Here is a 24,275-nt window from a genome sequence, read left to right on the forward strand (position 1 = left end):
TTTAGATACTTCTTTATCTTTTTTGTTATTTTTCAGTATCCTTTTAAATAATTCCATCCTATATTTAATGATTCCAAGTAGAATATTGCTTTTAGTTCATCTGTATTAACTTGTGTGTGTGAAATCCCCTGTCCCGTTATATGAGGGTCAGACTGTTAGGTTAGCGATTAGTACTGAATCAATCAATATTGTGATTCTAGGATAGTTAATCATGTTAGCATAAGTGAACTTGTAATAACATTCTTTATGATTTTAGTAACATTTTATGATTGCTTTAGTAAGAGAAATGTAGTGTTAGTTAACGTAATACATTAAACTTCAGTTTTAGCCTTAAACTTGCTGTCATGCACTCTCAGCAATTATGATCCTGAACTTGTCCTGAGCTTGTGATCTAGTATACATTATCAGACTTTTCCCCCGGTTCAAAGTCTGGTACCACCCGCTCATCGTCATTGACATCATCAGTCTTAGAAAGTGGGGTTCAGGATCCCCCGATGCCCCCTCGTCTATCAAATGACTTTCAAGTCATCATCAAGTGACTTCTTCCAATGAGAAGTACTTCCTGACTATTTCAACCAGTCCCACATCTGTATTTTTAACAAGGTCTTGGATCATTTTTAAGTCGGTATATAAGTTATGATATTCTTGGGGTGTAAAGGAAGGGTTCTCACAGTGCTCTGGGTCTTTTGGTCTTGACCAGAAATCCAGCTTTATTATGAGACTGGCCCTCTCTCAGTAAACCTATTTCTTTTTGGCTTGGAGCCTGAGACTTTGTTTCTCTTATTTGGGTTCCTGTGGTTAGAAATTACACAATACTTGTTCTTAACCTCAACCAAAGAGGGTGTTATTTTGGACCTTTGTCTTTCTTTGTTCCTCATTTCAAACTTATTAGGTGTTTTTTGATCCTTTCTGTAATACATTCTTACATCATATATTTTTCCGGTCTTTCCAATGTTAGAAACTAATCAAGTACCAATCTAAAGTCACTTATGTGATCTTCAGCCAAATGCAATGTAGTGTTGATTACTCTTAATAAGAAGTATTTATTAAGTAACTGCTATATAGCAGACATGCTTTTAGGCACAAGAGATACCAGCAGAAAGAATGCAACCATCACTATTCACAATGAGCTTACACCTCATTATTTAAAATAACTACTCTAATTGACTAATTTTCAAAGAATTAGTCATTTATTCAACAAGATAATCTATTCTGTAACATTATAGTTCATTTTCAGTGTTTACTAATAAAACACAAAATTATGCTATAAATATCTCATGTTATTTCAAGTAGATTTTTATAATATAAATATTTTAAGAAAGAAGTCTAAATCTTGAGTATTGTCATTTGGGGGCAGAATTTGTTAGAGGAGAAACAGAGAGAATAGTTAGATATTTCTGGCATCTCAAAAAATGAATTTCCTTGTGTAGAATCTAAAAAAAGCCCAATCATATTGAATTTTATGTTATTATCAGCTGTCTTATGATGAAACTCTAGAATATTAAAGATTTGCTTTGCATTTTTAATGATTGCTTTTCCAACTTTTCCAAGGATAATGTATTGTTATAATGTTAATGTTTACTGAGGATGTTAACTGTACTCAAGTATAATAAGAAATGAGAAATCTTCCTCCTTATAATCCCTAGGACTTTGCTAACTTTAAAACTATAAAACTATATTTTGTGACTTTAGTAACAAGAATTTAAAAAAAAACTGTTAAGCTATTTAATTTCTGAGTTTGGGTTTATAGCATTTTTATTAGTTATTTCCAATTTAATTTATCTAATTTAAATATCCTTAGACCTTGTGAATTATGAGTGAAAATAATTTTCAGTTTAGACTTTTTTTAAACCCTTACCTTGTCTTGGAACCAATTGGTTCCAAGGCATAAGAGTGGTAAGGGCTGGGCAATGGGAGTCAAGTGACTTGCCCAGGGTCACACAGCTGGGAAGTGTCTGAGGGCAGATTTGAACCTAGGACCTCCAGTCTTTAGGCCTGGCTCTCAATCCACTGAACTACCCAGCTGCCCCCTCAGTTTAGACTTTTAAGACATAAATCTTCTGATTTTTGCTTTCAAAACTTTTTTATGTAACCCTTTAACTAATAAAAACAATATAATTTGATTCTTTCTACACAGGTGATGATGTAAAACCAAAAGATTACATAGTAGCACTACAGCATCCTGTGACTACTGACATTAAACATTCTATAAAAATGTTTGAATTAACATTGGATGCACTTATCTCATTTAACAAGAGGACGCTAATTCTGTTTCCAAATATTGATGCAGGTAATTAAATTTCAGAATACAATATTGTAGTCAAAGTCTGTCTTCTTGCTAATCTACATATTTTCCTCATATAATCTCTCTGTTACATAGTATTTTCAGTGCTTAGTGATTAGAGTAAGTTTAAGAGGAAAGAGAACATTAAAAAAACTTACCCTCTGATTTCAGTCTTTTCTATTTCCAGAAGCCATATTATACTAAAGTCTCTTGCCAAGTAGTAAGAGAAAAAAATGCAAGAAACACAGCAATTGGTAATTGCTTCATTTACCAATGAAACCAGAAAAGCATCTATTCTCTCTTGAAAAAAGGATAAATCCTACTGGTTGCAATGGTTTGGCATTCATCTAATTATTCTCATATAAATATATATGTCCCTGCCAGAGAACCAGCTGCTCACATTTACACCAGTACACTCTTGTATTGCTCTATAAATATTGCCTAAGCTCAGCAAAAGTGTAGTAGAGTGCTCTGGGGATGAAGTCATACCAGGCTAGAAGCCTGGTGACTATAGGCTAATAAAAGTAGTTATTGGCATTCATTTAACCTTTAAGGTTTTACATTCATTATTATGTTTTAGCTTTACAACACAGGTATATTTTCAAGATACTCTTGAGTCTAGTTGAATAGTTTAAACTTGTCCTTGGGTTCTTATGGATTTTTCCTCTGGGCAATATGGCTGGTATGGTATCACATATCAATTAAACACTCCCTCCTTCTCCCTTGTTTTTTTTTTTGTTGTTGTTAAATGGAAATTAAAAGAATCTGATCATTGTTAAAAAAAATCAGAGGCTCCCTTCCTCACCCTAGATTTAGGTGTGAGACAGGCATGCATGTTACTAACATTAAAAATATATATATTTTTACTTTTTCTTTTTGTTATTTATATAAAATTTTAAAGATACAATTGTATATAACTTACAGAGATACTTATATTCTTAAATTGATTATCAAATGACATTTTTGTTAATTGATATTTTAAACTGACATTCTGATGTTCCATGGGAAATGTTGACCTTAGGACTAATTTAGTGAGTTATAATGAATAAATAAATGGAGAGCTGACTTTGGAGTCCAGAATATTTGTATTTGATTCAAATCTCTAACATATATTGGTTTTGTGACCCTGGATAAGTCACTTAACTTCTCAATGCCCTTAGGAACTTTCCAATATTATAAAATGCAGAACAGTTGCCAAGCAGCATTGAATGTTTCCTCACTGGGAGGTACCTGTATGAATGGTTATATGATTATATATTTAGTACAAAAAAAGGAAAAATTTAAATTACTTTTAAAAAATGATAATTTTCTAACAAAAGCATTAATACTACTCAAAATAAAGACACAGTGGTAGGTAGTAGAAAGATTGGAATATCACAAGACATATTCTAGTCATGGGTCTTCTACTAACTAGCTGTGTGCTGACCTAGCACAAGTCAATGCACATATCTGAATCTCAATTCAATTGGAATGGTTTAAATTGAAAAAATTAAATTACCAAATTAGGCAAATTACCAATTATAAAAATGAACCAAGATGATTTTTGCTATCACTTTTAGCGCTGAAATTCTATGATACAATATTGTGCCAAAAACCTAGAGGCACACTATTTCTTGAGTTGAATATTTAAACCTAGGAGTACACTATAGATCAAAAAGCTCTTCTTTCATCTTACGAAGTTCAAGTAATAATTCTCTCAGAATGAACCCAAAAATTATGAGCCAAAAGCTATTAAATACTTGCTTTCTCACAATTAATTTTTAGTTATTCTAAATATTTATAAGATATTATTAGAAAATAGCTTTTGCTATGTTGTTTTCTGTTTAAAAAATCCAGATTCCTTTCATCTAAATCCTTAGAAGAGCTAGATCGGTCAGTTGGCCAAAATATTAATATGCATTGATTTTCTTTAAAAGATCAATAACTCCATTTATTATTTACAAAATGTAATTTTCACTTGGCTTGGACTGAAAATTAGATTAAGTGAAAGACACTTGTAAATGAAAATAAGTCATGAACAAATAAATATTTAGTTTTTAATAGAAACTTTGTTTTTCATAGGAAGCAAAGAGATGGTTCGAGTGATGAGGAAGAAGGGTGTTGAGCATCACCCCAATTTCCGAGCAGTTAAACATGTACCATTTGACCAATTCATACAACTTGTAGCTCATGCTGGTTGTATAATTGGCAATAGCAGTTGTGGGGTGCGAGAAGTGGGAGCATTTGGTACTCCTGTAATCAATCTAGGAACACGACAGATTGGAAGAGAAACAGGTAATCATCTCTGTTTTAACTTTTTAAAAACAAAATTAGCTTTATATATATATATATATAAAATTGAGATATAGGTACCTTCCTTCTCCATAACCTCCTCAATAACTTCTCAATTTTCCTCAATAACCTTCTTTCCCCTTTACTGTTATATTTCATAATGATCTTATTAGTGTAACAAAACAAATCTTTTATTATAATGTTATAAAATCAAGTTTTAGATAGTCAAGGAATTTTGATTAAGGAATTCTAGGGGCCTAGTTTTCCTAATACTTATTGCTTCCTTCAGCATGTAATCATTTGTGTTGTCCTTTACCTTTTATTTATAGTTCAATTTCACTTTAACTTAAATGTCAGTTGCTTGGTCATATCACATGTCAAAAGGTCTTGTCCAGTTTGGATTTTTACTTGGTTGGAGGGGACCAGTACTTATTTGGATATAGTGTTCTTGGGTAAGGAACAGTGGTGGCTATCTAGCCAGAGAGGAGCAAGTTCAGAAGCAAAGACTATTTGTATGGCTGGGACCCAAGGAATTAAGCAGTGTCTTGGTTCTAGCTTCCAGTCCACTCTGAAATCTGTAGAGGTATGACCAGGGCAGGAATGCCAGACCAAAGAGAAATCTACAGCCTTGTCACTCTAAACCATCAGAGTTCTCCAACTGAAACAATAGTTGCTGAGTCCAGAAGTTTACTGAATCTCCAAAGAGGTTTTTCAGACTCCAAACCAGAACAAGTGCTTACAAAACACAGATGGGGAGTGGAGATGATCAGACTATTTTGAGAGCACTGAAAAAATTCATGTATGCAGCCTAAGCTGTCCCTGAGATCCTGGAATAGCATAATATTCAGGACCCCAAGAAAGCAACAGCAAGATCAGTCTAGATAGTTCCTCCAGAAATGTGCAGATCCTAGTTCTTAAGTTAAGGAAGCTGGATGAATTAGTAAGTAACAAAGAGAATCCCACCACTATAAAGTGCTATTGTGATGACAGGGATTCTTAAGACAAAACCAGAAGAGAGTGTTTCTAAAACATCTAAAGACAAAGCCTCAAAGAAAAACACATTTTGGGTGCAGATTCAAATAGAATTCCTGGAAGATGTGAAGTAAGAGTTTAAAAAAAAAAGAATGAAAATGTTTTTGTAAATGAAATGAGAATGCTATAAAGAAAGAATTAGAAAAGAAATGAGAGGTATGGAAGATATGTAGATATATTATATATATAAAAGATAAAGATTGATAGGGAAATTAACAGCTTGACACAAGAAGTATAAGACCTTATCCAAGCAACAAACTCCCTGAAAATCAGATTGGACCAAATTGTAGAAGGTAATGACTCAATGAGATAATAAAAACCATTAAAACACAGTTAAAAGATTGAAAAATAGAAAAAAGAAATGTTAGGTATCTTATAGAAAAAACAACTTACTTGGAAAACATGTCAAGAAGACAAAATTTAAGAAGCATTGTACTCTTTGAAATCTATGACAAAAAGAGTCTAAATATCGTACTTCAAGAAATCTTAAAATATAACTGCCCAAATCTTTTAGAACCAGAAGGCAAAGTGGAAATAGAATTTACCAGTCACCTTTTCAAAGAAACTCCCAAATGAAAAATTTCCAGGAACATTATAGCCTAAGTCCAGAGCTTTCAGATCAAAGAAAAATACTTCAACTAGGAAAAAAAAAATTATACTGAAAATCCTCAATCAGATAACACACAATTTAGCAACTACCACTATAAAGAAGTGGAGAACTTAGAATATAGTATTCCAGAAGGCAAAGGATATAGGCTTACAACCAAAAATAACTTACCCAGCAAAACTGAGTATGATTCTACAGGAAGGAAATGGACCTTTCAAGTATTCCTGATGAAAAGATCAGAAGCATAGAAGCTTTGAAGTTCAAACACAGAAGTCAAGAAAAATATTGGCTATGAATAATCATTAGGGGCTAAAAAACAAATTGTTTACATTCCAAACAATGGGGAGATGATATATCATATCATCAGGAGTCAGAGCAGTCCTTTTAGTAGAAGGCCTGAGAGGGTCTGTTACATCTAAAAGGAGACTGGAAAGGGAGAGAAAGAAGAATATACCAGAGAAAAAGAGGGAAAGGAAAAATTAGATAAAATTACCTCAAACAATTTTACTAAATAGAATTTTACAAAACAAGGAAGAAGAGGTGGAGGGAGTGGTTGACACTTGAACCTCACTTCTGAATTTGATAAAGGAAAGAAGCATATATACACACATGTAGTTGGGTAAAATTTCACTCAACAAAACAGGGAGAAAGGGGAGAAGGGGGAATTGGAGAGAAGGTAGAATAAGGAATGGATTAGTTCAAGTAAAACAGATAGTAAGGATGTACAAAAATATTTTTAGCAACTGTCTGCAGTGACAAAGAATTGGAAATGTAGGTGGGGTTACTCATCTAGTGAGGAATTCCTGAATAAGCTAACAATATACAAATGTGATAAAATATCATTATTTTTTAAAGAAATGATGAAAGGGATGGTTTCAGAGAAACTTGGGACAACTTGTAAGAGTGCAAGGGCATCTCGATGGCTCAATGGATAGAGAGCCAAGTTAGAGACGAGAGATCCTGGGTTTTTTTTAAGATGGAAGGTAAAGGTTTAAAGAATGGATAAATAAAAGAACTGATGTGGAGTAAAGTGAACAGAACTAGAAGAGAACAATTTTATGACAATATTGTAAATAACAAGTAACTGAAAGATTTAGAAATTCTAATCAGAATAATGGCCAATCATGATTCCAGAAGACTAATGATGAAATATGCTACTGTCTCCTGATGGAGAGGTGAAAGAGGGTGCAGAATGAGACATAGTTGTTGGTTTTGGGTTTTTTTTTCTTAGTATAGCCAATGTGGATATTTGTTTTGCTGTATTATATGTGTTTGTAACAGAGGTTTTGTTTTTCTTTCTTTTCCAGTGGGGTGGGGGTATGTATGGGAAGGAGAGATTTTTGCTGATTGATTAAAAAAAACTTTAATAAAAAAATGGAAAGTGCCTTTCACCTCAGTTTAAGGAAAAATGATTATCAACAACTACAAAAGTGCTTAAAATATCTAAGAACGAGAAATGTTAAAATTATAAGAAATCTGAGGTATCACATCATACTCATCAAATTGGCAAAGATGGAAAAATTCAGTATTGGTGAGGAAGCAAACAAACAGGTATTTTAATTCATTCACAAGGAATGAAAAATATACACTTCAAAGAAATATGGGTAGATTTGCCTCAAGTGATGAATAGTGAACAAAGCAAAATCAAAAGAATAATATACATTTATTATAACTTTGCAAATAAAGATAATTTTAAATAGCAATAACATTCAGATGAAGAATAGCAGACAACACTGATACTGCCACAAAGCACAAACAAATTCTTTCTTTTAACAAGTGGAAAACTCTTAAAGTGTCGGGTTGAATGTTTTTATAGTTGCAACCAGTGCTTTATGTTATCTTATTTCTCTAGTGTCAGAGATTATACATTGCAGGCAATTCAATAGAAATAAGTTGGGGATTATTGTGTAAGGTGTCAAAGCAATTTAGAAATAAAAAAATTAAAACTAAAATGAACAAGCAGGTAAAGTTCATTCTGTTTCCACATCCAATGCCCAGTGTCTTCATGGTACCTTTTAGTTGCCCAGCCATTACAATATCTCATCAATACTTTGCTTTCCTTGCAATATCAGGCTAATTGTTATGAATTTTATTTGATTGCCATAATAAATTCTGCTCATGACACAGACCTATTGTATGCCCCCCAACTCTAATAAATGGATGGGCATGATGTATTTAAGCATCCCTACTTGGTAGCAAATGCATTTTAATAATTATCTTCTAAAGACAGAACTTTAATTGTAATAATGTACAAATGAATGTTTTGGTGGTGGGTGAAAAAGTGAAAAAAGCATTTGCATAGGTAAATATAAAAAGATGTTTAAAAGTTAGCTACAGATTTATTTGACCTGTGGAGAAAAATGGTTGATTTCTTTTGGTAATAAACTAACATGCTGTCTTTACATATTTGATATTTAGAAGTCTTATTTTGAGAGTTTTCTTAAAAATATAAGATAGAAAATCTGACACTGCTAATAGAAGCTGTCAATTTAAATTCCTTTGAGTCATCAATATTCATTAAGAACATAGGATAAAATAATTACTTTATTACTCATTTTTTTCTCCTCTCTATAATTATACTATAGTCATTCTGTTTTTTTAGGTGAAAATGTTCTTCATGTTCGAGATGCTGATACTCAGGATAAAATACTGCAAGCTCTGCACCTCCAGTTTGGCAAACAGTATCCTTGGTAAGCATCAGACCAGCTTTCTGGCAGAAAGAAGCAGATGTTTCTGGAAGACAGGATCATAGTGCTTATTATATGATGATTTAATGGCCCAGAAAATGTTAGCACCTATGACTAACAATGATCACTAGGCACGAAATTACCAAATTTAAGAGATTATAATGAAATAATGTACGTTTGACACTGGATTCTCCACAGAAGTAGGTAGCGCGGTCCTTTTGTCTCTCTCCGAAGGTACTTGCATACAGATGCATTACTAATATAGCCTTTCTAGTCAAGTCAGCATGCATTTACCAAATGTGCCAGGCCCTATGCCAGGCCCTGGGGCACAAAGAAAGGCAGTAGAAAGCTGCTGCTCCAAGAGCTCATAGGCTAATGGAGGAGACCACATGTAACCAGTTATGTACAAGCAAGATATACACAGGATACCTTTGAGAACAGCAACAGAGTTAAGATACTAAGATATAAGAACAGAACAGCATTGTGGCAGGAGGTGGGACTTTAGCTGAGCATTTAAATAAGTGAGGGAGAGAGATGAAGAAGAGCATTTGAAGCGTGAAGGGACAACCAAGTGCACCTGAGCAGAGTTGGGAGATGGAACATCTTCTGGGAGCAATAGCAAGAAAGCCAGAACACAGAGCAGTAGAGAGGGACTAATGCTGGAAAGGTGGGACGGGGCTGGATTATGAAGGACTTCAACATCTAAAAGGAGGATTTTATATCTGAATCCGGGAGGAATAAAAGCTGTTGGAGTATGTTGAATAGGGAGTAACATTGTCACACTTGTACTTTAAAAAGATCTTTTTGACATCTTAGTAGAGGATGGACTGCAGGGAGGATAGGTGAGTCAGGGAGACCACTCAAAAGGCTGAGGCAGTAATGCAGGTATGAAGTGATGAGGGGCCACATAAGAATGGTAGCACTATTGGAGGAGAGAAACAAGCTTAAATAAAAGATGTTCCAAAGGTAAAATGGACAAGATTTGGCACCAGATTGAATATGGAGGCAGGAGAGAGCGAGGGGTCAAGGGTGACACCTAAGATGCAATCCTAGGTGACTGGGATGATGGTGGTATCCTCAAGTATTACAAGTTAAGAAGAGAGGGAAATTTGAAGGCGATGATAATGAGTTCCGTTTTTACCATATTGAATTGACCATATCTACAGAGCAGACAGTTTGAGATTTCTAATAGGCATCTGGAAATATGATACTGGAAGTCAAGAGAAAAGGTAGGGCTAGACAAATAGAGCAGAGAATCATTTCTATGGAGATAATAATTGAAACTATGGAAGATGTTAAGATCAAGTGAAATAGAGATAAAAGAGAAGAGGGCTGAGGATAGATCCTTGGGGAATACTCACCGTTAATAGATATGACCTAAATAGAAATCCAGTAAAGGAAACCTGAGAGTGAGTTGTCAGACAGGCAAGAGGAGAACCTGGAGAGAGCAATGTCCTGAAAAACTAGAGAATATCAGGGAGAAGAGAGTGATCATTGATGTCAAAGGCTTCAGGGAGATCCAAAACAGCTGAGGATTGAGAAGAGGCCATCATGTTTGGGAACTAAGAGATCATTGATAACTTAGGAGAAAGTAATTTCAGTTGATCTGATGCAGAAGACTATCCTTGTAGCCCCTAAAATAACAAGCATTAACCCTATTCAACAAGGGTAAGCCAGGGTAGGGTTAGTCTAGCATGCATTAAAGCTCAAAAAGAAAAACGTATGACCATAAGTAGAAAGAGATACATTACAAGAAGGGGAGATAGGAAGAAAAAACCCAATTGACCTCAATGAATTAAAGTAACTAGGGGCAGATTGGTGGCTCAGTGGATTGAGAGCCAGACTTATAGAAGGGAGGTACTGGGTTCAAATCTTATCTCAGACACTTCCTAACTTTCTGTGACCTTAGGCACATCACTTAACCTCAATTGCCTAATCCTTAACCACCCTTATGCCTTGGAACTGATACTTAGGATCAATTCTAAGACAGAAGAAAAAAGGTAAATATTTCTTTTTAAATTAAAATAACTAAACCCAGACAAATTAAATCCAAAAGTACTGACAGCATTAAAGGATGTGATTATTGAACCATTGTTGGTGGTCTTTAAAAAATTGGGGATGACAGGAAAAGAGCCTAATGCCTGAAGATGGATAAATGCTTCAGTTTAAAAAAAAAAATGAAGAGAGTAAAGCTGAATTTAATTTTGGTTGCTGGTGAGATTCTAAAACTTATAACTAAAAGGGTGGCTTGCAAGAATTTTCTCAAAGGAAGTGCTGATCTCTCAGTCAGTTTGACCTCCTAAAGAACGGGTCATTTCAGATTGGATTATGAGACTTATTATTGTGAGAGCATACCTAGATTTCTGCAAGGTATGTAAGGATTTAACAAGGTCTCTTATGCTATTCATATCCTCTTAAAGGAAGGTCTTCAACCCTGTCAATACTGAGCAGTGGCTGATGAAAGCTTAAATGATGTTCTTGTGACTCTAGTAGCTGACATCAATCTGGAGGAATAGTTAACATATGATAGAATCAGTATTCAAAGAGCTCGCAAGAGGTTAACATGATAGGTCAAATGGCCTCTAATACCTTAGCGGATACCTGTGGTTTTTCCAGTGTGGATATTTCCTCTAACCATGCATATCGGAACACAACCCTGCCTTACTCTTAGCTGATTCCTATCCTTCCTGTCCATATCTTTCCATGAATCCTATATAGAGTCTACCCTCATTCTAGGGGACTTCCTCTAGGACCAGTACATGAGTAACAGTGGAGCACAGTGGTCTTTCCATTCATTATTCTTCATAAATTGTTATTCTTTACTAGTGCTACATGGTTGGCCTATATTCTTTTGATTGTATCTTTTATGCTGCTTTTGGTATACAGTCCTTCAGTGGTTGTATTACATCAGTAAACAACTACTGAGCATTTCTCTATTGACCTTTAAAGGACACATACAACTTTAGTTCATCAGAGACATGATATTCTAGGCTTAATAGCTACCTGGTGTTATTAGAGGAATGTTGAAGGTTTTTTTTTAATGGGCCTTTGTTGCAGGAAGAAACTTGAGGTCAGTAAAAGTTCTGTTCAGTTTCCTATTTATAATGGATTCTGTTCTAATTCTATTCAGTTCTGGGCCAGTTAATCATACATCTGCATTACAAACTAATTGACTAGTTCATTCAATTGTATATCATCATTTAGACAAATAGGCATTCTTTTTTTGAAAAAAGTTTTACGATGTCCTTTTTTGGGGCATTACTTTTACTTTCCAACAACTATTCTACCCAACAATAGAACCTTCCCTTAAATAAATAGTTAAGAAAACAAATTAGCACAATCATATGTAAAATTGAGTGCCTCATTCTGAACCTCTCTGAAGAAAGACATGTTCCATCATTCAGGCCTCTGAAGTTATTATTGACCATTGAAGAGAAATTGACAATTCTTCTTGTGTGGCATTTTTTGTGTGGAAAGAAAATAGGAATTTTCCTGTGTGGATAGTTAGGTCAAACTCTTTCAGATTTTTATGGAACTGTAGAAGGCTCTGCAATATTAAAAGAATTGATAAATCATCACAATGTTATTGGCACATAGGAACATGTAAAGCAGGGGTCCCAGGGGGCCAGTTCACTGACCCTCAGACCATTGGAGGGCCGGACTATTAAAAAAACTATGAACAAATCCCTATACACACTGCACGTATCTTATTTTAAAGTAAAAAAACAAAACAGGAACAAATACAATATTTAAAATAAAGAACAAATGAGTTTAAATCAACAAGCTGACATAGGGGCCATTATGTCGTGCATCTCGGGGAGTATAAGGGCCATTGTACGACTGTATTTCCCCCAAAATAAGACACTGTCTTATATTAATTTGACCCCCCAAAAAACAGGGGGTGTCTTATAAAACACCCAGTGGCAGTGGTGGCTTCTTACAGTAGAGGCCCACCGCTGACGTCACAGGCCAGATCATGGCTATCCGATGCCTGTATACAGTACTGGAGGCGGTGCTGGGCCTGTGACACCGTATAGTGCTGTCTGGGAAAGCGGAGGCTGCAGCGCTGGCTGTGCACTGGCCCATCACTGCCACCACCATACCCAGCAGCAGTATACACAGTGCGGAATCCCCTCCCCCAGATCGCCGCTCACCATGCTGATGTCTTCCGTTGTGCAGCCACATAATCCTTTGTGCAGTGCCTTGTTTGAGAACAAGATGCTGCAAAAAGGATGATGTCACCAGAAGGAGTGCTGTAGGTGAGCAATGACACGCTCTGTGGCGCCGCCAGATACAGTCTCCTCTTACTGACCACCAGTGAAAGTGTCCCTTCCGGAAGCGTGGTGGGAGCCAGGTCCATGGCCTCAGGGGGCCACATATGGCTTGCGGGCCGTAGTTTGGGGACCCCTGGTCTAAAGAGATCTAGGATCTCATAGAGCATACTTTTCCCATTTGGGTTCTTTCCTTGACATCCCCTGTGATAGTGATAAGCACTTGTGGGGAGGATGTCTTAATTTTATATCTCTCTTGATATTAATAATCAATGTAGTATCACTCAAAGTTATTTCTTAGATCTGTCAGGAATATTTTGTGAATTTTTAAAAAAAAACATAAAAATGATTTATTTTTAACATTCTTTTCTTTGTAAATATCAAATTCCAGCTTCCCTCACCACCACTTCTTTCACTGAGCCAAGGCACCAGTTATACATGTGAAATCTTGCAAGACATATTTCCATATTAGCCATGTTACAAAACCAAGCAAAAAATAGAAAAGTATACATCAATTTTCACTCAGAATTCATAGTTCTCTCTTTGGTATTGGATAGCATTTTTTCATCATGAGTCCTTTGGAATTATCTTAAATTATTGTATTTATCAAAGTAACCAAGCCTTTTACTGTTGATCATCATTAAAACATTGCTGTTATATATGCGTGCAACAATGACATCTTGGTTCTTCTGATACCAGTTTGCAATTTCCATGTTTTTCTTTTTTTTCACTGCCCATCTCATTATTTTTATTTTTATTTTTTTGCATTATTTTTTATTTGGTCAATTTCAAACATTATTCCTTGGTTACAAAAATCATTTTCTATTCCTCCCTGCCCTCTCTCCTCCCCTCCCATAGCCAACCTACAATTCCACTGGGTATTACATGTGTCCTTGATCAGAACCCATTTCCATGTTGTTGATGTTTGCACTAGGATGATCATTTAGAGTCTACATCCCCAATCATATCCCCCTCAACCCCTGTAATCAAGCAGTTGTTTTTCTTCTGTGTTTCTACTCCCACAGTGTTTCCTCTTAATGTAGATAGTGTTCTTTGTCCTAGATTCCTCCAGGTTGTTCAGGATCACTGCATTGCCACTAATGGAGAAGTCCATTACGTTCGATTGTACCACAGTGTATCAGTCTCTGTGTACAGTGTTCTCCTGGTTCTGTTCCTTTCGCTCTGCATCACTTCCTGGAGGTTGTTCCAGTCTCCATGGAATTCCTCCACTTTATTATTCCTTTCAGCACAATAGTATTCCATCACCAACATATACCACTATTTGTTCAGCCATTCCCCAATTGAAGGGTATCCCCTCGTTTTCCAATTTTTTGCCACCACAAAAAACGCAGCCATGAATATTTTTGTATGTGTCTTTTTCCTTATGATCTCTTTGGGGTACAAATCCAGCAGTGCTATGGCTGGGTCAAAAGGCAAGACAGTCTTTTAGCACCCTTTGGGCATAGTTCCAAATTGCCCTCCAGAATGGTTGGATCAGTTCACAACTCCACCAGCAATGCATTAATGTCCCGACTTTGCCACATCCCCTCCAGCATTCATTACTTTCCTTTGCTGTCATGTTAGCCAATCTGCTAGATGTGCAGTGATACCTCAGAGCTGCGTTTTTTTAAAATTAATTTATTTTTTTATTTGGTCAATTTCAAACATTATTCCTTGGTTACAAAAATCATTTTCTATGCCTCCTTCCCCTCCCCTCTCTCCTCCCCTCCCATAGCTGATGTGCAATTCCACTGGGTATTACATGTGTCAGATCAGATCAAATTGATTAGAATCCATTTCCATATTGTTGGTGTTTGCACTAGGGTGTTCATTTAGAGTCTGTATCCCCAATCATATCCCCCTCAACCCATGTAATCAAGCAGTTGTTTTTCTTTGGTGTTTTTACTCCCACAGTTTTTCCTCTGAGTCTCAGAGTTGTTTTGATTTGCATCTCTCTGATTATAAGAGATTTAGAACACTTTTTCATGTGCTTATTAATGGTTTTAATTTCTTTGACTGAAAATTGCCTATTCATGTCCTTTGCTCATTTATCAATTGGAGAATGGCTTGATTTTTTGTACAATTGATTTAGCTCTTTGTAAATTTGAGTAGTTAGGCCTTTTCCAGAGATTTTTGTTATGAAGATTGTTTCTCAGTTTATTATTTCCCTTCTGATTTTGGTTACATTGGTTTTGTTTGTACAAAAACTTTTTAATTTGATGTAGTCAAAATTATTTATTTTACATTTTGAGACTCTTTCTACGCCTTGCTTGGTTTTAAAATCTTTCCTTTCCCAAAGGTCTGACATGTATACTATTCTGTGTTCACATATTTACTTATAGTTTCCTTCTTTATGTTCAAGTCATTCACCCATTCTGAGTTTATCTTGGTGTAGGGTGTGAGGTATTGATCCAAGCCTAATCTCTCCCACACTGTCTTCCAATTTTCCCAGCAGTTTTTGTCAAATAGTGGATTTTTGTCCCAAAAGCTGGGATCTTTGGGCTTATCATAGACTGTTTTGCTGAGGTCACTTACCCCAAGTCTATTCCACTGATCCTCCTTTCTGTTTCTTAGCCAGTACCAAATTGTTTTGATGACCACTGCTTTATAGTATAGTTTGAGATCTGGTACTGCAAGGTCACCTTCCGTTGTATTTTTTTTCATTATTTCCCCGGATAATTTCCAATTAATTTTTGATTTGGCTCTCCATGTACCCTTACTAATCATTTTTATTGCCTTATGATCTGAAAAGGTTGCACTTATTATTTCTGCATTTGTATGCCATGTTTTTTATGACCTGATATATGGTCAATCTTTGTGAATGTACCATGTGCTGCTGAAAAGAAGGTATATTCCTTTTTGTCCCTATTTATTTTTCTCCATATATCTATTAACTCTTAATTTTTCTAAGATTTCATTCACCTCTTTTACCTCTTTCTTATTTTTTTATTTGATTTATCTAAAATTTATAATGGTAGGTTCAGGTCTCCCACTAGTGTAGTTTTACTATCTATTTCCTCCTTCAATTCTACTAGTTTTTCCATTAGAAATTTGGGTGCTATACCATTTGGTGCATACATGTTGATTAGTGATATTTCCTCATTGTCTATATTCCCTTTTACCAGGATGTATTTACCTTCCCTATACCTTTTAATCAGGTATATTTTTATTTTGGCTTTGTCAGATATCATGATTGCAACTCCTGCCTTCTTTCTATCAGTTGAGGCCCAATAGGTCTTGCTCCAACCTTTAATTCTGACCTTATGAGTATCTACCTACCTCAGGTGTGTTTCTTGTATGGTAGGATTTTGGATTCTAATCCACTCTCCTATTTGTCTACATTTTATGGGTGAGTTCATCCCATTCATGTTCAAAGTTATGATTGTCATTTGTGAATTCCCTAGCATTTTGATATCTTCTCCTACTTCTGTCCTTTATTCTTTTGCTATATCCTTTTAAACCAATGGTTTACTTTTAATCGATCCCCCTAATCCCCTCCCCTGATATGCTTCCCTTTCTGGTCCCTCCCTTTTTGTTCCCTTCTTGTTTTTTTTTTTAGGGTTTGTTAAGTTCCCTCCCCCCCTCTCCTTCCCTCCCTTTTTGTACTCCCTTTCTCCTACCACCCTTAGTTTCCCCTTCTCCTTTACCCTGTAGGATAAGATAGAAGTCAAGATCCCAATGGATCTAGATGCTTTTCCCTCTCAGAGTTGATTTCACTGAGAGTAAGGTTTAAGTATGACCTATTAGCACTCTCTTCCTCTCCTTCTTATAAGAGTATTCTTCCCCTCCCCTTCCCATGTGTATCTGTGTGTGAAAAAGATTATTCTATTTATTTTATTTCTTCAAGTATCTCTTGGTACCATCATCGATTCCCCCTTACCCTTTTTCTTTTTTTGCATATCATCTTATAACCCTTAATGCCCCAATCTTTTCCTATGAGTGATTCTTCTAATTACTATAATAATGAATACAAATTTTGAGAATTGCAAATATCATTTCCCCATATATTAATATATATAATTTGATCTAATTATAGCCCTTAAAGAAGAAAGTTTGAATAAAAAACCATTTTTCTCCTTTTCCCTCTCTTTCATATTTACCTTTTCATGTTTCTCTTGCTCTTTGTGTTTGGTTATCAAACTTTCCACTTAGTTCTGGTCTTTTCTGTACAAATACTTGGAAATCTTCTATTTTGTTGAATGCCCATACTTTCCCCTGTAAGTATATATCAGTTTTGATGGAGAGGTGATTCTTGGTTGAAGACCCAGTTCTCTTGCCTTTCTGAATATTGTGTTCCAGGATTTGCAATCCTTTAGTGTGGAAGCTGCCAGGTCTTGTGTGATCCAGATTGGTGCTCCTTGGTATCTGAATGGTCTCTTTTTGGCTTCTTGTAGATTTTTCTCCTTAGATTGAAAGCTCTTAAATTTGGCAATTACATTCCTGGGAGTGGTCTTTTGGCGATTTAGTGTAGAGGGTGTTCTATGAACTCTTTCAATGTCTATCTTGCCCCCTTGTTCAAGAACATCAGGGCAGTTTACTTGGATGATTTCTTGTTGTATGATGTCAAGATTTCTGTTGATTTCTGTCTCTCCTTCCTCTCTTTTCTTGATCTGTCACCTTGTCAGTGAGATATTTTATGTTTTCTTCCATTTTGTCAGTCTTTTGACTTTGCTTTATTAATTCTTGCTGTTTTGTAAGATCATTGTCTTCCAGTTGTCTAATTCTGGTCTTTAAAGACTGTTTTCCTTTTCACCTTGGTCTATCCTGCTTTGTGTGGCTTCCAGCTGTTTCTTCAATTGGGAGTTCTTGTCCTTGAAACTGTTATTTTTCTCTTTGAACTATTTCCCATTTTTCTCGACAGAAAGCTTCCATCTTTTTGATAAGTTCCAATTTAAATTCTTCCAGAGCTTGTGGATAATTTCAATTTTTTTGGAAAGTTTTGACTTTATTTGAATTTCCTCCTGTATTTTCTCTGTAGTCTGGGTTTTCCCTCTGTAAAAATTTTCGAGGGTCAATGCCTTCTTCTTGTTTTTCTTGGAGGGAGTTTGTTTGTCCTGGACACAATTTGCCATCACTGTGGTGGTTTTTCCTTCCCTTTTAAGGCAGAAATCTGAGTGAGATGGGCAGGTTATCTGTTTATGAGTTAAGGAGCAAAGTTTTTGCCTGAGGTAAGCTCTCAAATCTCTACAGCCTCTCCTGTTCACGAGGGCACCCATGGTCTGTGCTCCCCTGCGCACCGGGATTTTAGATGTAGCTGCTCTCAGGGGTAGGTCCCCGGTGGTCCTAGTCAGCTCCCAAGGACCTAGAGGTGTCCCTTCCTCACTCTAGAGGCATCCCTCACTCACTCGCTGATTCTGGCGTGAGCTGGCTCTGACTGGCTTCGTAGGTGGGGTTGGGGAGGGTAGATCGGTTCACATTTGGGTGGGAGATTTTTTACCCTCTTATAGTATGGAAATGCCCAAATCCCACGTACTTTCAATGCTGCACCCTACTGTAGAGTTCCTCTGTTCTTCTGAAAATGGTTTTTTTGGGCTTTTGAGGTAGTGTTTTTCAGTGGGTGCTGGGGAGAGGAAGCATCCTGCATCTAGACTGCTGCCATGCTTACTTGGAAGTTCTTTCCATGTTTTTCTGAAACTTCCCCCACATTCATTCCTTAAAGCATGACAGTACTCCATTACAATCATATGACACAACTTGTTCTGCCATTCCCCGGTGTATGAAAATCCCCTCAATTTCTAATTCTTTGCCAGAATTAGTTTGCCAAGAATTACTACAAATAGTTTTGTACATATGGGCCTGTTTCCTTTTTCTTTATCTTTTTGGGGTACAAACCTACTAATGGCTTTGCTGGATAAAAGAATATGTTGCCCCTGCATTTTTTTACTTCAGCTAAAGCATAAAAGATTCTGCTCTAGACCTTTATTTTTAATCTGCTATGTGTCTTTGTCAAATGTGTAAACATATTGCTCCAGGAGATGAATTTTGACATTCCCAGTATTAATGAAACCAGAAGAAAGGAGGAAGTTGTGTCTTTAAATAGAATACCTCAAGAGTTGGAAGAGTGGGTTTTATCACATGCCCAAAGGCAACAACAAACATTATTTCATGGGATATTTGGTTATTATATATTGCAGTAGTAAACAAAAATATTTACAAAAAGACCAATGGGAAAATAATTGTAGTTCATGCATTAATATGAGTTCCTGAGAATAAAGCACTGGAGAAATTCTAAGAAACAATGGAAATCTTTCCTTCAGAATAGCAGAATTATTAAACATATCCGTTATTGACTAATAGAACAGTTATAGAATCAATAAAAGAAGGTTGGAGAAAAGATTCAAACATGAATGCAGACTTATTTGGTCATAAAGTACTGATTCATCAAAGAGAACATATCATAGAAACAATAGATAACTTAATCAAAGGAAGTGATTCTTTGATTTGACAACAAAAAAATTTAAAAAACTTTTGGTGTGAAGCCAAAGCAGTCCATATAGGAAAATTAAGATCTCTAAACATTTTGATCAACAAAAAAGATAGAGTAGATCAATGAATTGGTTATGCTTGTTAAAAAAATGAGAAAAGTTACAAAGAACCTCACCCCTCATTAAGCACAATAATAGAAATACTGAAAATCAAAGATAGCAATGAAAACAAAAAAGGCAACAAAGTGAAAAATAAATTAAGGCTTAAAAAACTAAATCACACACTGTTGGTGAATCAAATTTTAATAAGAGCTCAGAGGGAAAATTCACAACAAATTATTCAAGATTATTTATAAAATTTTACAAAAGAAATAAGCCTGTTCAGTGCCTCTTGACAATAAATACAAATCAAGGTATAAAATAGAGAGATATATGCTTGCCAAAGGTAATTTACCACAATGATGATGGAGTTCTAGTGATGAGATCATGTCAATGAGGAATTTCCTGTGGATGGTGAAGTTCTTCAGATACTCCTGTTTGCAGATTATTTTAGGAGCCTGTGATTCCTTAGTACCTGAACTATTTCTCTCTGTGTGGGGTATTTTTTTTCCCCTTTGCTTTGGAAATTCTGGGTTTTGGCTATGTCATTCTTCTGTGTTTTCAATTTATAATTTCAAGAGGTGAATTCTGCATTCAAAAAATGTTTTTTTTTTTTGTAAATGTTTTTACTTCCTAATTGATAGATACGGACCATTTGGTAGATATGGATCAGGGTCACTCAGCTAGGAAATGTTTGAGGTCAGATTTGAACCCAGGACCTTCCATCTCCAGGCCTGGCTCTCAGTCCACTGAGCCACCTAGCTGCCCTTAGTTGCTTTTAATAGTAGACAACTTGAGTTGTTTTTCTAACTTTCTAATCTTTTGACTTTGTTCTAATATTTCTTATTATCACCTGGAATCATTGTATTCTGTTTGCCCCATTTTATGTTTCAGATACCCACCATTTGGATAAGGTTGCCATCCTCATACCCACTTCTCTTCTAATCAATTCCCTAAAGAATTTTCAGGTCATTTTGTATCTGTTTCTTCCAGATGCCCTTATAGTCCTTGTGGTCATCCCCCTCCCCCACAAAGTTCTATCTATACATAGTGTAGAGTTTCTCTCTTTTCTAGATTTATCTCTTGGATTTCTTTTAGCCCTTATTTTTTCCTCAGGTTTCTTCTATTTGCTCATATCTTTAGGCTCAGTTTCTGCATTGGGACTTTGTTCTAGGGTCAGGATCCTGTACTCTTGTAGGGGGGCCCCTCATGTACCCTTGGAAGGCGTAGTCAGCCTTGTTTGACAGTTTCCCTTCTCTGGTCTGGATGCTACTACTAATTCTTGAGGGGGTGGTTGGGACTCTTCCACCCTGTGCTGCAATCTCTGGCAAACTTACCTTCACATGGTAGGATTGCCTCATCTTTGACTCTTCTTGTTGTTAGCAATTAGCAGTTGCCATCATCCTCATTTGTACCCCTAAGATACCAGAACTGAGTTTTGGGAATTGTGCTTGTTTCTGGTCTTCATAAGCCCCGCCTGGTGTGCTGCAGTTGATCTTTGAGAGCCCCGAAGTATATATACACAACCCAGCTTTGTCTCTGTGCACAGTGGCCAGGGAAGGGTTGACTGTCCCCACTGCAGCTTTAAATAGAATAAGAGAGAGATCCAGCTCTCTTAACCAGAGTTTGCACCAGGTTACTTCCCCTTGGTATATCTTTGCTCCACGCACCCACAGGCTTCTGAGCACCTTCATGTTAAGACTAAATGGAGGAGTTTACTGGTGTTTTCCTTTGGTTCTCTTGATTATTGTTCCATTTGACATCCTTTTAAATCTTTCATGGAGTGTTTGTTGGGAAAGTTGGGCTCCTTTAAGATAGTTCATGTTGCTATCTTAATTGGAAGTCTTTCTTTGAGGAGATTTTTAGCAATGACTTTGCTGAAATTTAAGTTTATAGGATCTCTTCTATTCATATATTGAAATCTCTGTGAAACAAACAAACAAACAAAAACCCTTTTTCCTACTAGTCTCAGATTATTTACTTGGATTTTTATCATTTGGAAGTAGGAGAGGATTACACATGGGTCTGATTCCATAAAAATGCATTAGTTTTAATTTGACTAATTCAGATTAGTAATTGAATTAAATTAATTTTATTAAAGTCAGTTAAATTTCAATTTAAAATGAAAGGCAGTTGACTTCAATTAAAGGCAGTTCCAATTCACTAATTAAATAGGGGTCAGGCTGAATGAAATTTACTTTTATACTTATGCAGTTTGAGTTTTGTTTTTTGTTTCTATTTATTTATTTATTTTTGATGAGAGGGTTTGCTAAAAAAAATAGTATTTAAGTCAGAGAGTCCCGACCAGTGCTGGTGAAGGTTTTTGAATTTGCATGCCCAGAGGGCAACTTCAAGCTTTCTGTGAGCCCCCACATTAAGGGAGAGAGGGAAGGAGGAAGTACTTTCTTGGGGTGGCTGGGTAGAGGGGCAAGGTATGCACAAAATGTCCTCAGGTGTTTGGAAGAAGGGGAACCCCATGCTGTGGGTGACTCGAGGGCCTTTGCCTATGCTGGTTCTAGACCTATTATTTCATTGATGTAGAGAATTACTGATAAAGAACTCCTATCTATGTAGAACAGCAACTGTTCTTGGAATTCAAAGTATTTGTTACCTGAGGTTCTGAGAAGTGCTTAATAGCTCCTTTCTTTTAAGATTTACAAAGAGTTTCACAGAGATTTTCCTGAAAACCCTTTGGTCTTCATTTGATCTCCATAAAAACCTTGCACAGTGGGAAGTACAAAATATCATTCTCTCTCAGAACACTGAGCCTGAAATAGATTGTCACAGGTGTCAGAAACAAGGGAACCGTAAAGCTCTTGAGTGCTACCAAACCAGATTGAAATATAGTTGGGAGATGTTTAACAAAATAAATTAAAATATAATACAACACAGACGTTAATTTGTTGTTTTCTACACTACACTACTGTATATGATCAGATGGTACAATAACTTGGCAAAACTAAGACTCGAGCTTTGAAACTCCAAAGATCTTAAAATGTAGCGCCATACCTTGGCATCTTGATAAATACTAAAAGATAATAACGAAACTGCATTTCCTTTAAAAGATTCTAAAATTCAGAATTTTTACTAATTTATGTTGGCTTTCCCCCAACTATTCCCAATGTAGTTTCCTTTACAAGAGTACAAAAATTATTTTTGTTCATTTTTTTATTATGCCGAGTATGGTAGAGACCATGGAAGATCATTTTCCAATTGAAGACATCTTAGATGATAGTGTAATTCTAGGTTGTGTTGAGAAAAAAGTCTATGTTAAATTAATATTGTTTTTTGATAATTTTTATATGTAACCAGCTCTTTATCCTCCGGCCCCAGTATTATATTGAATATAGGCTTTCTATCCAAAACCAGCTCTGCTACATGTAGATACTTAGTTCCAGAAACTTGAATGTCATAATTATTTTTAAATACTATGTGACAACATTCTTTATCACTTGATTTTATTTAATATGTTTGCATGTTACAGTTCAAAGATATATGGGGATGGGAATGCTGTTCCAAGGATTTTGAAGTTTCTCAAATCTATTGATCTCCAAGAGCCACTACAAAAGAAGTTCTGCTTTCCCCCTGTGAAGGAAAACATCTCTAAAGACATTGATCATATTCTTGAAACCCAAAGTGCCTTGGCTGTTGATCTAGGTGGAACAAATCTTCGAGTTGCAATAGTCAGTATGAAGGTAATGAATCTTAAAGTGGTCAGAATTAGTCTGCAGTATCACATACTACAGTGTACTCAAGGAGGATGAAAACTGAAAAAAAAAAGACAAACTTGGTGACCCATCATTCCAATAAAAAAATAAATAAGAAGGGAGATCTGGTTGATTGCTTCAAATTATGGAAAATTTAGGACAAACGAATATGATTTAACAAGGAACATTAACTGTGTTCAACTATTTCACCATGCTCTTCTCACTATATGCCATGCTTATTCTTTGGATTATCAATCTGAATCAGTAGTCATTTTTCATCCCTATTATGTAATAACATTAATACATTGTATTTCTTATTGGTCCTGGTCCTCTTTTTAGGGTGAAATAGTTAAGAAGTACACCCAAACCAATCCCAAAACCTATGAAGAAAGAATTAAATTAATTCTACAGATGTGTGTGGAGGCTGCTGCAGAAGCTATCAAACTAAATTGCAGAATTTTGGGAGTGGGTGAGTTTTGTATATTTTCTTAACTTGCAATACTTCAATGCAATATATACTGTATTCTGATGTGTAATTTTGAATTTATCAGCAATGTTAAATGACAATTGTCTCATAAGGAGAATAAGCATTTTTATAGTACCCACTATCTTCTAGCACAACACCACTGGGCTAAATACTTTTACAAGTATTAACTCATTTGATGTTCACAACAACCCTATGTGGTAGGTGCTATTATTATTTCCATTTTACAATTGAGGAAACTGAGGCAAACAGAAGTTAAGAGATTTGCATATGGTCACACAGCTAGTGATTGGCTGAGGTCAGATTTGAACTCAAGTCTTCCTGACTCCAGGCCCAGCACTCTAATGGTAAATTAAATAGGAATTCAGAGAAGGACTAGTTTAGTGTAGTCTGGTGTCATCATACAAT

At 35.8% G+C, this 24,275-nt stretch overlaps 1 protein-coding gene across 3 annotated transcripts in view; it reads left to right on the forward strand.

Moving 5' to 3' along the window:
* The window catches only part of GNE (glucosamine (UDP-N-acetyl)-2-epimerase/N-acetylmannosamine kinase), an 87,432-nt gene that overhangs the window by 45,987 nt on the left and 17,170 nt on the right, over positions 1–24,275 (forward strand). For all 3 annotated transcript variants that reach the window (XM_007497985.3, XM_007497987.3, XM_056806721.1), the window contains exons 4-8: positions 2,138–2,290; positions 4,346–4,558; positions 8,797–8,884; positions 23,161–23,371; positions 23,723–23,852. In XM_007497985.3, coding sequence (XP_007498047.1) covers positions 2,138–2,290; positions 4,346–4,558; positions 8,797–8,884; positions 23,161–23,371; positions 23,723–23,852 — 795 coding nt within the window. The remainder of the gene's footprint in view (positions 1–2,137; positions 2,291–4,345; positions 4,559–8,796; positions 8,885–23,160; positions 23,372–23,722; positions 23,853–24,275) is intronic.

The sequence above is a fragment of the Monodelphis domestica genome, chromosome 7 (genome assembly GCF_027887165.1).
Source record: "Monodelphis domestica isolate mMonDom1 chromosome 7, mMonDom1.pri, whole genome shotgun sequence".
NCBI lineage: Eukaryota > Metazoa > Chordata > Mammalia > Didelphimorphia > Didelphidae > Monodelphis > Monodelphis domestica.